The 17,104-nt window shown below is 36.6% G+C and overlaps 2 protein-coding genes across 11 annotated transcripts in view; one reads left to right on the top strand and one right to left on the bottom strand.

Moving 5' to 3' along the window:
• Nucleotides 1-6,045, top strand: part of LOC137268713 (echinoderm microtubule-associated protein-like CG42247) — a 77,781-nt gene extending 71,736 nt beyond the window's left edge. Inside the window, exons 30-33 of the mRNA XM_067803310.1 lie at nucleotides 107-194; nucleotides 374-469; nucleotides 937-1,073; nucleotides 1,579-6,045. Of these exons, the coding sequence (XP_067659411.1) occupies nucleotides 107-194; nucleotides 374-469; nucleotides 937-1,073; nucleotides 1,579-1,863 (606 nt within the window). The 3' untranslated portion in view covers nucleotides 1,864-6,045. The remainder of the gene's footprint in view (nucleotides 1-106; nucleotides 195-373; nucleotides 470-936; nucleotides 1,074-1,578) is intronic.
• Nucleotides 6,046-7,258: 1,213 nt separating this feature from the next.
• The window catches only part of LOC137268015 (activated Cdc42 kinase-like), a 155,426-nt gene continuing 145,580 nt past the window's right edge, over nucleotides 7,259-17,104 (bottom strand). For 9 of the 10 annotated variants that reach the window (XM_067802503.1, XM_067802502.1, XM_067802506.1 and 6 more), the window contains 2 exons: nucleotides 13,242-13,293; nucleotides 7,259-12,312 (listed from right to left, as the gene is read on the bottom strand). In XM_067802503.1, coding sequence (XP_067658604.1) covers nucleotides 13,271-13,293 — 23 coding nt within the window. In that variant the 3' untranslated portion in view covers nucleotides 7,259-12,312; nucleotides 13,242-13,270. Of the gene's footprint in view, nucleotides 12,313-13,241; nucleotides 13,294-16,361; nucleotides 16,399-17,104 lie in introns of those variants that run through there. The other variant, XM_067802500.1, reaches the window with a different exon arrangement.

Raw genomic sequence — 17,104 nt, 5'->3', positions numbered from 1 at the left:
GCCGCCATGCAGCTGGAATATTGCGGAGTGTGGCGTAAAACGTAACTCACTCACTCGGAAACAACATTGGCTGCACGTACGTTATCGCTCGTGTTCACTGTCGCAGGTTCAGGGGCTGTCGATGACGAACATTGATTGGTCCCTTGACTGCAAGTTCCTGCAGACATCTTCCACAGATTTCCAGCTGTTCTACTGTAAGTAGCAAGCAAGCATTACTGGTTAAATATACAAAGTCAATCTATTGTTTACTAGGTCGCATGGTCGATAAATGGTTCAAATGGAATCGGATACTGTAAATGATACAGAAGAAAATATTGAATGTGTTCTTGGGTTCTATAAAAACAATTTCACATCATCTCTCAATCTCTCACAGGGACTGTGGACAAAAAACCAAAGCTTATACCAGGCCACAAAGTGAGGGATGTCGAATGGGTAACCCACAAAGCCCTGGTGTCACACCCGACACTCGGTAAGCTGTCCTCTCTGATTAGTACTAGAATATACATGTATAGTATATACATGGCATAGCATATGTATAGTTAAACAAATTGAGTAAATACAATAACATGTCAGAAAAACCTGAAAGATAGTAAATTTCAAATACACCTCAAGCACACAGTCTTGCTGTTTTCACTGAACTACGGGCGAGGTATTTGGTTACTTTATGCTTCTGGATATGAATAACCCAAAACGCCACGATATTGATAAAACATTGCTAAAAGCGGCGTAAAAACAAATTCACCCACAGTCACTCAGTCTGATGGGTAACTCCATTTTATGTTGCTGTAAATAATTGGAAAGAGTAAAACGAAGCGAATGTCGAGTTCTCTGATGTCTTAATTTACACTGTAATCTGATGCATTTTGTGATTTGTAAATCTTCGTTAATTAAACTTCTTTAACGTAATTATCGTACGTGTCGCTTCCTCTGATCCAGGACCGTGGCAGCACCTGGACCCAGGGGAGACAATCAAGGCAGTTGATCGCTCAAACGGCCGAGAAAGGGATTTACTTGTGACAGGAGACAGTATGGGGAGACTGAGGCTCTTCAAATTCCCATGTCCCACCTCAGAGGTAGGAAACGTATATATATTATAAGCTTCTTACAGAACACCTGGCTGATGTCAGCGTTCGCCATGTACACACTTATTTACCGACTTTCACTGCTTTATTTAAACTATTATATACTTTGAATCGTTTGCGCACTCAACTTAAACATAATTAACCATTTTAATGTTGGGGGTTGTTTTAGCTTGTCGGAGTATGAGGTTCTTGAGATGCATGTAGAATTTGGTATTCTAATATAATACAAAATGTTGTGGATGTCAACTTCTTCTTTATTGTAACATATGTCATATTTGGGATTACGCTTTTCTTAGTAAGTTCATCTTTATTGTATACGTACGGAATACCCTTACTGTTCCGTTATTCTACTCTCATGACAAGAATGGTTTACTGAAGATCAGTTCTAACCCGGATCTTCACGGGTCCGCTCTGTGTAATAATATTGACTCACCAACGATAAAACCAACTGTTCCAGAGACGTCGTATAGCTTAATTACAAATTGCCATGTTTCAGAGCGAGTACAGAGGCACAAAGGTATACTCCGGCGCAGTCAACTCAGTCGTGTTTTCCGCCGACGATCTTTTCGTCTTCAGTTCTGCTTCCAGTGTCGGCAAGAACGACCTGAAGAATCATCTGGGCATCATGCAATGGGCTGTAACAAAGGCCGACGTCCAGTTCGACCAGAGCTACTACAAGTCCCACTACTACCCATACCGCCGCCACCCGTACTACCCCACACACTACCCCAATCCTTATTATTACGGTCAACACCACCCATACTACAAGAGGTACCAGTGAGAAGATTGTCATGAGAGTTAAGCCTTACGTTTCTTCAAGATCGTGTTCACACACTACCGCCGCGTAAATCATGGGTCGGTTCCACAAAGGCATTCACTTGACACTATGGTCTTGCCTCAGTCACTTTGTTCCCTGTAAAATCCTGTCATGTGCCAATCTATCCCCAGAAATTACTACTGTCAGTGCTGCCAGTATAAATGACGAGTCATACCTTGAAAAATTACACTATCACACGACACAGATAACGGGGTGTTACATATATAAGTCATGAATACATTTCTCCTTGGCAGGGAGAAATATGGGGATAATCTTTGTACCCTGAAATGGTATTCGAGGGCATTTCTCAGCATGAGGATTTTGCGACCAATATTTATATAGGTATAGTTTCTTCTTAGTTCATCTGCATTGATAAACAAACACTAAAGAAACCTCTTCCAGTCATCAAAATCATCGATGAATGTTTATCTAGAAAATTAAACCCATCTATTAAGCCCAACTTTAAACATTCTAGGGGACATGGCGTGCATGACCAAGTGCACCCTACGGGCACCATGCATAACGTCTTTTGTCCGTTTGAGTCGAGCTCTGTCCTGACAGAACACTCCGACAGATGTGTACGCTCAAGGAACACAAACGAATATTCCCAGGAGCGTTCTCGGCTTTCTTAACAACATAATGTATAAACCTTCTTCACTCGTACCTTTCAGAAAAGTGTTCGCGAATCTCCGGATTCGATTTCCCACACGGGTACGGTGTGAAGCCCATCTCTGGTGTCCCTCGCCGTGATATTGCTTAGATGTTGCTAAAAGCGGCGTAAAACAACTCATTCACTGAATACCATTACATGCATGTTAAACTAACTTACACAATCTGTGCCATAACATGGTTTTGGCCCTCCAGCTAACCTAAGCTGGCGCTAAATATCGGTTGGACTTTCAGCTAAATGTGTTTTGTAAACGGGACCAGAACATAACGTGAGGAGGATGCTTGTTAAAATCGCAATGCTGTAAATGTAGGTTTGCTTTAATTGTCCTAGTAGTTCGCTTCTGCAGATCACCCCACAAGCAGGAGTCACGACCCACATGCACATCCACATCTTCGACTATTTTAAGCCTATATTGAGAATGGGAGTTACAATCATTGTAGCGCTAAGATCGCTTTGTGCAAGTGGGCCCAGAGCTATATTTCGGCTCACAGCTGTGGCATGCCCGTAGGTAAATTGATGGCGTCCCCGTAGTCGTTACATTTAGTGTTAGTGGAATTTGTCAATATACATGAATACCATTCGTCACCAGTGGACCAGTTTCTCCACTTGCAAGAACATATGTGCCCCCGTTAACGACTGTAATGTTTGGAAATGTAAGGAACCAATCAGAATTCTTCAAGACTTCAAGAACTTAGGTCAAAGATGCCTTGAGGAACTATGGTCACTTTACATAATTTCTACTTTTACCTAAAAACAAACCCAAGACACAAAGAATGTGTCCAGTAATACTGCATGTCAGCTACGTCCGATAAATCATATGTGCTATCGTCAAGAAATATGGCTTATGGAGAAAAATCCGCGGTACCGGTTCCTTTAGCTGTGCCCTTTTGTGCTTACACGGAAGCCAAAGTGGCCACGAGTGGAGCACAACTCGGTATTCGGCTTGCTTCTGACTAATACAAGTTTGTAACGACAAAACCGTTACGTTTCCGGCTTCCATAACCTAAGTGACAGAACAGTCCCAACATGCCCCCCCAAAAAAAACACCATCTCAAAGTCAGAACAAAGTCATGCCATCTTGGAGATTTTGGAACACCAAAGACACCAAATGAAACTAAATCTGAAAAGAGAAACCACGAGTGTCATCCTCACAATTGCCATAACAAAATCCGCCCAAAGATGAATGGTCTTTCGCGTTGGTTGTCTTGAGATAAGAATGCAGGAATTTTGTACACCGAAATTCAATATTTCTATTTTACAGCACTGTATTTGACTGCATACAAAAGCCAGCTGGTGCCTTAGGTGTTGTACATAGTAAAGTGCCTTCAGTAGCAGCTAGTAGACACAAGCTTTGTCGTGCTTCATGATTATGTGTTTCAAATACAAGTAGAAATTTGATTTTCAACCTACCGTAAATCCTTGAATCGGTGCCTTTTATTTATTTCAGAGACATCTGTTCAATGCATGCCTCTATTTTTAATTTCGGAAACACTGTTAATTCTAAGACCGGATACGTGATTTGAATAAAACTTGGTTTGTATTTGTATTATACTGTCACTTCAGTGAGCCCCTGAAGGAACGTGTTTAAGGGATTTTGACCCATCTATCCATGCCTTCCGGGTCTGTCAGACCATGTTTGCATGTACGTTTAAGGTCTACTCAAGGATTTATGGTACATGAAGTGGACTTTGATGATGTCAAATGTACACAAGTCAGGAGTTGTGATATAGCACATGATGTTCAATGTGGCCCTTGCACAGACGCACTGATTACCACATTCCACTTTTAAATTATTTCCCAACATATTTTCAGGAATAAATTAAATCTATATGATCTCATTCATTCGTACGTAAAACATGCCTTACCGTAACATAAATACTTCATCTCTCGTGCCTACTTCATGTACTGCTGTATAGAGTTCGTCACATATCGTAAAGATGTTTTCTTAGAAGTGTAATATATTGTTATCAAAGTGTTTGTAAATATGTTTTCATCGATTTATGTATGAAATATGTATGTGTGTATCGAAAGGCACGTTTAATCTCATGTTCATTGTCACTTAGTGGTATTCTTAAGCCGTTGTGAACACCATCTACTCATAAGAATTTGTAAATATGCAAATAGAGCGGTTTTCAATTTCGAGAGGCCCATGCGTCCAAAGTGTTAGTTGGTCAGAGAGTTGCGTCCCTTGGACAAGCCAGAAGCCTATGATTCGAGGTGTATATTATCCAAACGAGATGTTTGAATGAAACATTTCATGCTTTAACAAGTTACCACAACAGCTGGTCATTAATGATGGTGATAGTGCTTTTTTTCAAAACGTGTATCACAAATATATATTTGAAACATTATCCCCGGAAAACACAGGTTGAATTTTAATTAAAATTTATCCTCTGTTCGCTTCCTATACGTGCATTCAGTTCATCTGATGATAATTGTGCTCTGTAATGTCTTCTGCGAACCACCCCGTTGAACTATAAATATAAATTTGTGTGTACTGTCATCACCATTTCTGATTATTTATTCATATCTATTCATATACATGTGGGACAAAATCATGACAACTTGTATTTATTCATTAATGTATTTAATATTTTTGTAGCCATGTTTGATATTATTTGATCTCAACCCTTGCTCTGTCAAAGACAATGCACTTTAAACTATTTTACATGAATTCGTCTTATAGTAAAGTACTGATACTCTGCAAACAACAAACAATAAATATATGTGTGTAACTTCTTCGAGCGGTCGTGCTACCGATGGGATAGGAGGGGATTACCCATCGCAAACCAATGGGCGGTAACTCTGAAAATATAAAACTCACATACCACTAAAATAAGTCTTAACTGAACTTTCGTGTACTCCTGTCCTCGGGAGAAAATGGAACTAAAATACATATGAGCTGGAATGTCTACGCAATAACTACATGATTTTCAGAGATTTCTTCATGTAATTTTCACTGCTGTTTTGATTACAACGATGAACGAAATCCGTTTCGAATATAACGGAGACTGACTGTCCCGCATGTAAGTATTATACTTATATGTATAATATGAAAGTGGATTCGAAATGGCAGACAGGAAAGGTAATTCTTTCTCCATTGATATAAATTGCACAAAGCACCATTTCTGGTAGTACACCTCCCTACTTGATTCCTCCTGTGTGTTATATAAATGCATCCGTCCACCATATAGATGGCTTTATAACCGGTATCTCCATACAGAAGATAGCATGTGCAATTCAGTAAGTTATGAATACACATATTTTCTTGCCAGTGCTTAATGAGTTCATCTTGTGATGTTTCAAGATTGCAGATTCGCCGTATAGGACTATTTTTCGACAAATCAAATGTTATAAGCAATATCACACACACATTAATGAATACTGTGCGTTTAGGAAAGCTGTGATAGTGTAAATCATATATTGTTACAATCTGACACTATGACTGTGATATTTTAATAAAACATTAGAATTTATATTGTCTGTTGTTATTTCTCCTGTTACTTCTATAGAAGCCTGACGCGGTGGATAGCTAGTCACATCAACTACCTGCTTCCGACAGCTTAATGTAAGTGGTAACATCAACTACCTGTGAGCTTCATGTAAGTGGTAACATAGAGTACCTATGGGATTTATTGAAGTGGTAACATCAACTACATGTGAGTTATATTTAGGTGCTAACATCAACTACCTGTGACCTACATTTAAGTGGTAACATCAATACCTGTGAGCTTCATGTAAGTGGTAACATCAACTACCTGTGAGCTTCATGTAAGTGGTAACATCAACTACCTGTGGGCTTTGTTTAAGTGGTAAATCAACCACCTGTGAACTTTATTTAAGTGGTAATATCAACCACCTGAGAGCTTTGAGTGGTAACATCAACAACCTTTGAGCTATATTTCAGTGGTAAATCAACCACCTGTGAGCTTTATTTAAGTGTTAAATCAAATTCCTGTGAGCTTTATTAAAGTGGAAACATCAACCACCTGTGAGCTTTATTAAAGTGGAAACATCAACTACCTGTGAGCTACATTTAAGTGGTAACATCAACCACCTGTGAGCTTTATTAAAGTGGAAACATCAACTACCTGTGAGCTTTATTTAAGTGGTAACATCAACCAACTGTGAACTTTATTAAAGTGGTAACATCAACCACCTGTGAGCTTTATTTAAGTGGTAACATCAACCACCTGTGAGCTTTATTTAGGTGGCAACATCAACCACCTGTGAGCTACATTTAAGTGGCAAATCAAATACCCGTGAGCTTTATTAAAGTGGTAACATCAACTACCTGTGAGCTTTAAGTGTAAACATCAACTACCTGTGAGGTTCATTTAACTTGTATAAGTTGTAACATCAACCACCTGTGAGGTTTATTTAAGTGGTAACATCAACCACCTGTGAGCTACATTTAAGTGGTAACATTAACCACCTGTGAGATTTATTAAAGTGGTAAATCAAATTCCTGTGAGCTTTATTAAAGTGGTACACATCAACTACCTGTGAGCTTCATTGGTATCATCTACTTCCTTTGTTTCTGTTGGCTCCACTTGAATGGTAAACATTAGTTAACTGTGTTACCAAGGTCTTCTCTGACATACAAGCTAGCATACACTGACATTGACTCAGATATTATTCCACTGGAATGACACACAAGTCACTTGAACAAAGCAGCACAAAGTCCAGTCAGTAGTAAATGTGTTTTATTGTCAGCAGGATCTGAACCTAGTTGGCGGAAGTATTTACAAAGCTGCAACATTGTGGAAACCATTCGTACAACAGCGTTCACGTGTTCCTTGAAGAATGTAGATTTGAGCAGTGTATAGCTCAGACCATTAGTGAATCACAAACAATCATGAGAAACTGACCTAAAAAATTCAACCACCTGAATTCAAATGTGTATGTAACATTCATAATATCAAAACAAATTACAAATTACAAATTTAGTCACAAATCATTCACTTAACCTAAGCCAATGTTAATCATCATGGCTAAATGATTAAAGTACTATTTCCAGTTTCAGAATCAAAATGAATACTACTTGTTCATAGGATGTATTGACATACTGTAACTCTTAGAAAAACAGATATATCATATAATTCTTATTTGGCAGTTGAGTAGTCACAGCTCTTCAATATGTTCTAATATTCTTGAAAAAAGTACAAAAATCAGAAAAAAAACAAACTCCCAATTATAACATTAACATTAAACTAATATAACATTTAGTACAAGCATGAATGCTGTGAGAATGCTTTGTACAAATATTTATTATCATGTTCATGTAAGCAGGTCTTAATACACTGATGAGTCTTTTTTACTAAAGATATTAATGCAGTATTCATTCAGTAACCATCACCTTAATATTTCGGAGAATACAAACAATGTTATTAAATCTTCAAGACTGTTTTGATGTGAGCAAGGTGGTATTTGAATGGAAAAATGCAAAATTATGTCCTCTGAGAACTGAAATGAGCATCTTTTTGAAGCTGTCAAGTCCTCGATAATGTACATGATATAGACGACACTTCAGATCTGAGCCCTTAAGGAAAGCGTCACACTGAACATGAAGTGACTGTCATTTACAATACAGTAACAAGTGCAGAACATTCAGATATGTTGTGACTTAGAGTAAAAATGTATATAACAATTAACAAAAGATACACGAATACCATGGCTGATTGATATAAAAACGTTACTGAAAAACTGGAAGATCATCAGAGAATTATTGAAGCAAGACACATAATTATATCTTATATGGATATACTACCATGAATGATTAGAGCAACATTTTAGAATGTCCATTCTTGTTCTTACAGTTCAAACACACTCACAGTAAAAAGTGTTTACACTTACTGAAACACTTACACTTACTGATGAAAATGTTTCTAATAACTTGAAAAACACTCTTGCTCACACTGAAGAATTAGCACGTTTATATATACCATGTCAAGAAATGCTAGTATAATGCCTTCTTTATGTTTAATGCTTTTCATTTTTATTCTATTACATTTTGAAGTTGGAAACATCCCAGTTTTAACAGTTTCTAAAATGTCTCAGAAGGACGAAAATAATTTAAAGGTTAATTAGGTTGTGCAAAATAAAAGAGAAACCATACTGACCTTTGTGTCAAATTGTTTATAAAAAGGAATGGCACTTTCAATATTATGCTGATACAAGACATTTAGCAGTTGATTTCGGTTTGTTAAAGTCCTACTGATTCAGAAAGAGATCACAACAACAAAAACTTTAAAGAACAAAAAATGCTCAAAGCTAACGAAACAACATGAAAAAAGTATCAAAAAGTGACTAGATACTGCAGCAGTTTGAACATATTTGAAGATGTCTTCTGAATGTTAGGTTTTTCTCCAGGTACTCAGAATTATCACTTGTAAGGTCACAACTGCCTCTGTGTGTCAAACAGAAAGAACATCATGGAAGGGGTTTAGCAACTTATTATACTTTATTTAGCCTTATCACATTCATCAGTAATGAATGTCAAAGGACTGATTATTTATTATAGCAGAGAGGGGTAGGGGAGTAGGTGAGAGTGAGAGAAAGAATGAGTAAATTTGGGGGAAGGAGGATCATAAAAAAACTGACAGCAAAAAAGACTACAATTATCACAGCAATTGAGGCTAGCAAGGTGAAAAAATGACCAAATTCTGCTGTTCAAATGTGAAAAAAATTCTAAATTTGAACATTATCTAGGGACTGGTCATTTATTATTGGAAAGTGAGTGAGTTTAGTTTCATTTCTTTCATTCCGCCTTCAGCAATATTCCAGCAATATCACTGCGGGGGACACCAAAAAGATCCTTAACACATTATACTCATGTGGGGAATTGAACCCTGTTTCTTGGTGTAATGAGCAAAAGCGTTAACTATGAGACCCCTTATTACTGGAAACGGGGTATGCTTCATGACAAAATGTTACATAATACGACAGAAAATTTCATCAAAGTATGATAGAGTTCTCAGGCCACTCTCCCCACCCCCCTACATTAAATGACCTGTCCCATATGATATTGCAGACTAAGCTTCTAAGGCAAGAGATGGAAAGTGATCATCAAACGGTTAACCAGACTGAGTTCATGCTGAGTTTTACATATGATAGTCATATCACAGCAAGAACACCAGGAATGTGCCCATGTGAGGAATCAAACCCAGTCTTCTGCCTGCTGAGCAAACACTTAAACCAAATGACCACCTTATATGGATGGTGTGTTTTTTCGAATAACAATAATTTGTTTATCCCTTCCACTGATACACAAATACCATGGAAGAATGCATGTTCAAAATGCTGGACTTCCAATGACATCTGACAGAGATCGATGAGATAGCTTTACGGAGATCTCAACATCTAGAACCCAAGGCAGCTATTTCTAAAAGCCAAAATGTTTGAACAGATTTAAATCAAAACTAACTGTTATGAAAGTGATATACACTTGTCTTATCTAACAACAATGGTTAAATAGTTTTCAAAGATATTTTTTGAAAATTCAAACCTAACTTGTAACCTTTTTAAAAATTCAAAACTAATTTTGAAATACTTTGAAAATTTAAATATAGGCTTTAACTAAATTATGATGTTCTTATTTCTTGTGAATAAAGAACAGGGTTAGACCTTTTTTCTGAGAGAGGCAAAGTATGAGTTTATAAGCATTTCTTTTAAACAACTCAGATAAACGAACTTGAAATTTAAAGAAATACATTCTTAGGGAGACAATAATAAACATACAGAGATTAGAAAAGTGGCGATAGGTCACCACGTGTTAGCACCAAACAAAACAAACAGGCATTTTATGCCTGGTATTAAAAATTCTAGGCTATATGTCTAATAAACAATATTACAAAATATGAAGCGAACTTGTTTACACTGAATATTCACCATTATAAATTACTGTACATGCAGCTGTGTATTGTCTATGGTATACGGGAAAATATACATGTTTTGAAAACCATTTCAAATTATATATACATAAAATACAGTTCTGCACAGAAATTTTACAAAAATGTTAGGAGGTTACAGGAGGGGAAATCCTATGTCTTTCATATCTACAACACAAGTCAGAATGGTGTCTTAATACCTTGTATATATTTTATGCATTTTATTTCAACAAATTTAATGATAAACATCAATCTAATGCAACTCAGAACATTTCTTGTAACATGCAAAACATTTATAGAAGTGATGTAGGAAGAACACTGTTTCATGTTTAATGCCATTCATATGTTTGGCACAAATAGGTCAATATTTGGAATCAAGGAATTTTAAGAAGGTTTGCAAGAGTTTCAGAATTATTGAGAACAGATGCAAGAATGCATGCTTTCAGATGTTTCTTTTTCAATATCTTGCACAATAACTGAAAGTCTGAATGAGAAATGAAAATGAACATGTTTTGGAATAACTTATTTCCTAATCTATGAACCTTTCCAGAATCTGCTTAATTAAAGTTGAAATAAAATCATATCATATTGTGAAAAGACAACAGCGATTACCTTGATTTCATCAACTGAGGAATTGTGAAAGTCAAAGGTTGATAGAAATTGAATAATAGATGTCTTAATCTTGTTAGTATGTTTACACACAATAACCATGATTTGAAATATAGATGCAGTACACTTGAAAGACAGTCAACATACAGTTCACCGTGATCTCAGTGCCGGTGATGATGTCAGACTGAAGATGGAACTGTGCCATTGTCATAATGCCAATTACCATTTTTCAAAGACAGAAGCACTTTTAATGCAGTTTCCACCAGAGTGATGTCGATTCCATCTGTGATGCTGACTTTACAGTACGTAGCAAGCATGTTGATGAAAAGTGTTGATGGTGAATCAATTCCTGTATAATTCCGTTTTTTGCAGAATGTGCACGATGAAGTTCTATATCAGGAACTTTGCGAGTGAGCGAGAACTATATATAAGCACTATGTTGTTTTCACCCATGTATTAACCAACAGTTACCGGAAAATCTAACTTCTGCTGTAGCAGCGATGTTAAATTTCATAAAACTGTTAATCAGAAATATTTAAAACACATTCACATATTAAGTTTGTTAATGCCTTATAGCAGCACATGTTTGACATTTTCATTAATGGTAGTGTATCTGATCTGAACTTCAGCACAGAGGACGTTGACAATGCGGTAAAAGTATTTTTGGGTGGGTCCTCTTATGAATGTCTTCTTCATCTTGGATGTCAATTGCTGACACTTCCATCCCTGATCCTCCTTGGGATGTATCAGTCTTGACAACAGCCACTACGTGTTTATCCTTCCAAGGAATACTCATTCTTCTCGAAACAGAAGGATTAACTTGTGTGGTTTTGGTGATGCATAATCCGTGCAGTACAATGGAAGAACGATTGTCCTGATATATTTCTCTATCCGAAAGGAATCGCCTTCACATTAATCAGATCACTTACGAAATAGTTGGCGCAAGATGCAAGTCACACATAATTAATTCCTTAAATCCAACAGGATTGCAACACTTATTAACTCGTTAACTCCAACATGGGGTGAAGGTCAAATGTCAAGACTCTCTGGACTAGGTAGTGGGTGAGTTAGTAGGAAGTCGGCAGCCCGGGGGACATCCCACGATGAGATCATCAGCGCAGCTTTACATCGATGTACGTCTGCAAGCTGCAGGCTTAGAAGCTGCTTCATTTTGATGTACTTGATGGTTTTCTGCATGTCCCACTTGGTCAGTTCTAATGCTTTCATACACTCAGCCACACTCACCTGTAGAGAAAAACACATTAATGATGATAATATCAACGGACAGGAATCATAACAGCAGTGAGTGACATTCATTTATGCTGCTTTCAGCATTGTTCTAGCAATATCACAGCAGAGGATACCAGAAATGGGATTCACACAATGTGCCCATGTAGAGAATCAAACCAGGATCTTCAGCATGATAAGTAAACACTTTAACCACTCGGCCATGCCACTACCTCAATAAGCAGCAGAAGTGATGATGATGATGATGATGATGATGATGATGATGATGATGATGATGATGACTGGTGACTATCAAGCCTAGTCTAAACTATGAGAAGAAACTGACTTGACTTTTCACAAACATCTAATGCATCATTAATATTTTATAATGACTCTTAAACATTTGCTCATCAAACAGTCAAACCTGTACAACTTGTTTCTCTTTCAACTGATTTCCTTAAAGAGAGAAGAACTTAAATGCTGCCTTTAGTGATATTCCAGCAACATCATGATAGAAGACACCAGAAATGGGCTTCACACATTGTACCCATCTATAGAAATGAACCCAGGTATCCAGCACGTTGTTAACTATTAGGCTGCCCCATGACAAGATTTTAAATAGGTTTTGTCACTCTTATCTCAACAACCTACAACAAACTACCCAGCCTGTAACGTGTTAAGTGTTGAAGATAACTGAGTGCAATCATGGCTTATTGATGTTGTCATGCTAACATGAGTGTGAAAATGAACTTAAACAGTTTTTTAGTTAAATCACAGCAAGTTGGAGTTTATCCATTAACAGAACCAAATAATCACACCATGGGTACAGTGTTAACCATGGAGCAGTTTATGATCAGCATATCCTGTTACAACAGAGGGATGCAACCTTCATGTCGTCTCCCAAAAGTGAATATAATAGTTTGGGTAAATTCTTTAGTCATGTTTACCTCTGTTGAAAATATTCTCTGCAGCATGTCTATCTCTTCGCAATTCTTCTCCCTGAAGAAACAAAACATAGACTCAGATTAAACAACAAGATCAGATCAGATGATATTCAATATACATGTATGGAACACATTTTATCACACTGAGTATCAAGATTATTTAAGAATAAACAATTATTTAAAGATCACAATTTTCGCAAAATTTATCTAAGACTAACAGATATGAGCATCTCTATTCCATCTCATTAACAAGCTGTGGCTGTGATGCAGTATGAAAATAACATTTAATACTTTACCAGGTTAACTAACATTACCATGCTATCAAAGTTCTATCTAATTTACTGTAAGTGCCATGTTTACTCCTAAAACATTATTCATGCTCTCACATCATAATCATAATCAGATCCTATATACAATTAAAGATGACATTGTTGATTCTTAGTTGTCAGTCATAATTTCAAAGTAAAAAGTTTAAAAACAATCACTCTAAAAATATCAAGGATGTTTTAGTGTGAAAAATGAAAAACATCAGTTACTATAAAACTATTTATAAAAATACCAAAAATATTTGAACATTGTTGAAACATATAATTCCTTCCCATTCAAATTCCCATAATTTTATCATCCTTGATATTTTACATGACAAAAGAAGTTAAACATTATCTTCAGTAAAATATCTGAACTAGAGCTGAAGTTGCAGGCCCAAAATATGGAAAAGCTATCAACACTTAGTATCAACTGCTGATTAATATCATCAAAACAGCGCTGTTGCCACGGGGTACAATTCAACAGCATTCTCAAAGCATGGTGTTATTTGAGAATGGAATATGACCTCTTGATAAGGATGATATTGTAATGACAATCCCAACCTTGTAATCCTGATGTACAACCAGCCACTGAATGGACCTACTTGAATACTCATAGACATACATACAAGAAGAAAACTGACATTTACCAAGTCAGACAAAGGTAGTAATTACCCTCCATTAAGTTGTGCAGCAGAGATGGCACTGAGAGAATGTTTGACTGAATCATTGAGGAAAGGGTAATGGAAAGGATTGGGTTATCTCCCTTGGGACTCGGAGATTATCTCCCTTGGAGCTTGAGTGTGCAAGTTGAAGATGTCAAAAAATTGTGAGATAGTTTTTGTTGGACGGACATTGTGCCTCAATAAACTGTGAATGGAACAAACACTCAAGCATGTCGCTAACAAAGAACTATAATTTGAGTCGGGAAAAAAGTCTGTCAGAGTCTCGTGCAGTCACTACTGAGTGAGTTTGGTTTTACACCGCTTTCAGCAATATCCAAGCAGTATCACAGTGGGGAACACCAGAAATGGGCTTAACACATTGTACCCATGTGGAGAATAGAACATGGGTCTTCAGCATGACGACTGAATGCTTAGGCTACACCACCACCCAGAGTTGGACGAAATTGTAAGATATCACTATCAGTATATGTGTCTGAGGTTGATGAAGTAAAAAATTTGACCAAGGTAAATTGGAGGTGGCCATGTTCAAATTTACACCTTGATGCTGACAATCTGTAAATAAATAAGAAAAATGCAGAGTGTAACCTGTAATGTTCCCCGTCGATCAGTCAAAACAACACAAACTGACATAGATATATATCCAGGGATATGAGAACTTTAAAGTAAAGAATGCATGCTACTGTGTAGAAAATGTCAAGGCGTCGTCGGACAGGTCGACCTGAGCAGGCTGGTAGCTACTAGATGCTGTGCTGCATTTCTAAAATGTTGATGATACAGATCATGTGATGAAGATGATGACAACTAGTATACACGTCATGCATGATGCAGATATATCAAGGTTACTCAATGATATGCATTTGTATGTCATGACCGTGATTCCAGGACTTCAGAGTTCAGTTTTACAACGATTTTAGCAATATTTCAGCAATAATGGGGGGACAGTAAAAATGGAGGATGAGTCAACCGAAATGGAGATTAGGTACTGTCAATGGCTGCTGCAAATGAACTTTGTGGGGATGATACGAAAGATCTCCCAGCTCCTTGTCACTTATTGCATCATTACGACCATGTAGTGAGGTCAAGGTCATGGAACCGAGTGCCTCTTATTAACACCATACAATAAATAAAATGTTTTAACATCAATGAAACTTAAACGTTTTTGAAAATAGATACAAGGAAATTCTACAAAGGAAGAGGTACTGTTATCCCCAATCCCTTTGTCTTCTTGAAACAGGAAATCATTTTCTCTAAATAACAATGCACATTAAAACATATTAATATGTGCAGTTATGGGTATTTTCAGGCCTACACACGGGCGTTACGAAGAGAGTGAGTTTAGTTCTACACAACTTGTAGTAATATTCCAGCAATATCACGGTTGGGGGGCACTGTAAGTTGGTTTCACACACTTTACCTATGGGGAGAATCAATTCACTGTGATATGCCAACACTTTAACTATGAGATCATAGGCTACCTGATACACAACTGCAGGAACTTTCAGACTGGTTATAGACCTTTTTGCCTCCTTGTTGTGACAGCATATTAGTTCAGATTCAGAAAAAGGTCACTAACATTGTACGGCTGCCATCATCTCAAGGTATTGTAGACATTCATTCAGGGGGAAAATGGTTGTGTAATGACAATGAGTGTGTGACATAAAAGTGACATTGTTAATTAGAAATGGATGTCAAGGAATATGTTGAATAGAAGAAAGGATGTCAATAGATACCATTATCTCCAAGAAGGATATGAATTCTACCAATAATTGACAAATGTCAGAAACAACCAATCCAAAATTGTAAGAAGCTATACCTTCAGTAATGAATTCAGAAAAAACTTGTTATACAATACATAAAAATCCCCAAGACAACAACCAACAGAAAATCAAACAGATGGTGAACAAGAAAAATGAATGATACTGAAAATGATAAACATGTACAATTCATGAATAATGATGATTAGTATTATATATGTGCACACATATATATTTGTATATATATTGGTATATCATGCATAGCTTAGTTAGCCTGAAATATCCTCCAGTTTAACATACACCAGCAAGAATTTACAAGAGTGGGGTGGAGAGAATGTATCAAAATCATGTTATGAATGATTATGCAATGCTTATGACCTGTGAGTTTCTTTCTCTCCTACGAACTATTCTTTTCCTGAAAATAAATTAGCTAGTATAAAGCTTCTTCTTCAATATATTTGTTCCAATAATAATAGCCAGTTAAAATTTCCCCATGCCATACTGCTTGTGCAAAATCAGAATTAGATTTGCAATGAACTTAATGCATCTTGTACAAGGTCATGAAAATGAAGGGCAGTCTTTATTTCCTGGTTTAAAGGTATGCTAGATATGGCCAAATGCTAAAAATTAAAATTCAATAATTTCTATTTCAGTCAAAATATGATTAACTCAATTGACAAATCATTTCTATAAGTACTAGATATGTTGTCCAAATTACAAAAAAAGAAGAAGAAAATTTGCAATTTTTGTGTGTGTTTTCTTGACTCTTTTGTAAAAGAATCGTTAAATGTTATTTATCTTTAAACCCAGAAATATTACAAATAACAAATATACAAATGAAATGAATTGTGCATGATCCAAGTGATTATCCCCCCTGATTGTGACAGGAAATGAAACTTGATCAGGTAGTGAACATGAAATAGAACAAAGAATCCATTAATACATATTCAGTATACTGTCCTTGGTAATAGTTACAGTGATTACAAAAAGAATAGAGTAAAAACTTTCAAGAAAAGTGTAACTGTAAATCATATCAAATGAATCAATTAAGATCCATTTGTGACAAGTGCTCTTTGCTTGAAGACAAACCCAGTCTTCATGAGCCTTTGCAATGTTTCCAG

This window comes from Haliotis asinina, chromosome 16 (assembly GCF_037392515.1).
Source record: "Haliotis asinina isolate JCU_RB_2024 chromosome 16, JCU_Hal_asi_v2, whole genome shotgun sequence".
Classification (NCBI taxonomy): domain Eukaryota; kingdom Metazoa; phylum Mollusca; class Gastropoda; order Lepetellida; family Haliotidae; genus Haliotis; species Haliotis asinina.
The sequence above is the reverse complement of the archived record's forward strand: the minus strand, read 5'-3'. Positions and strand labels throughout refer to the sequence as shown.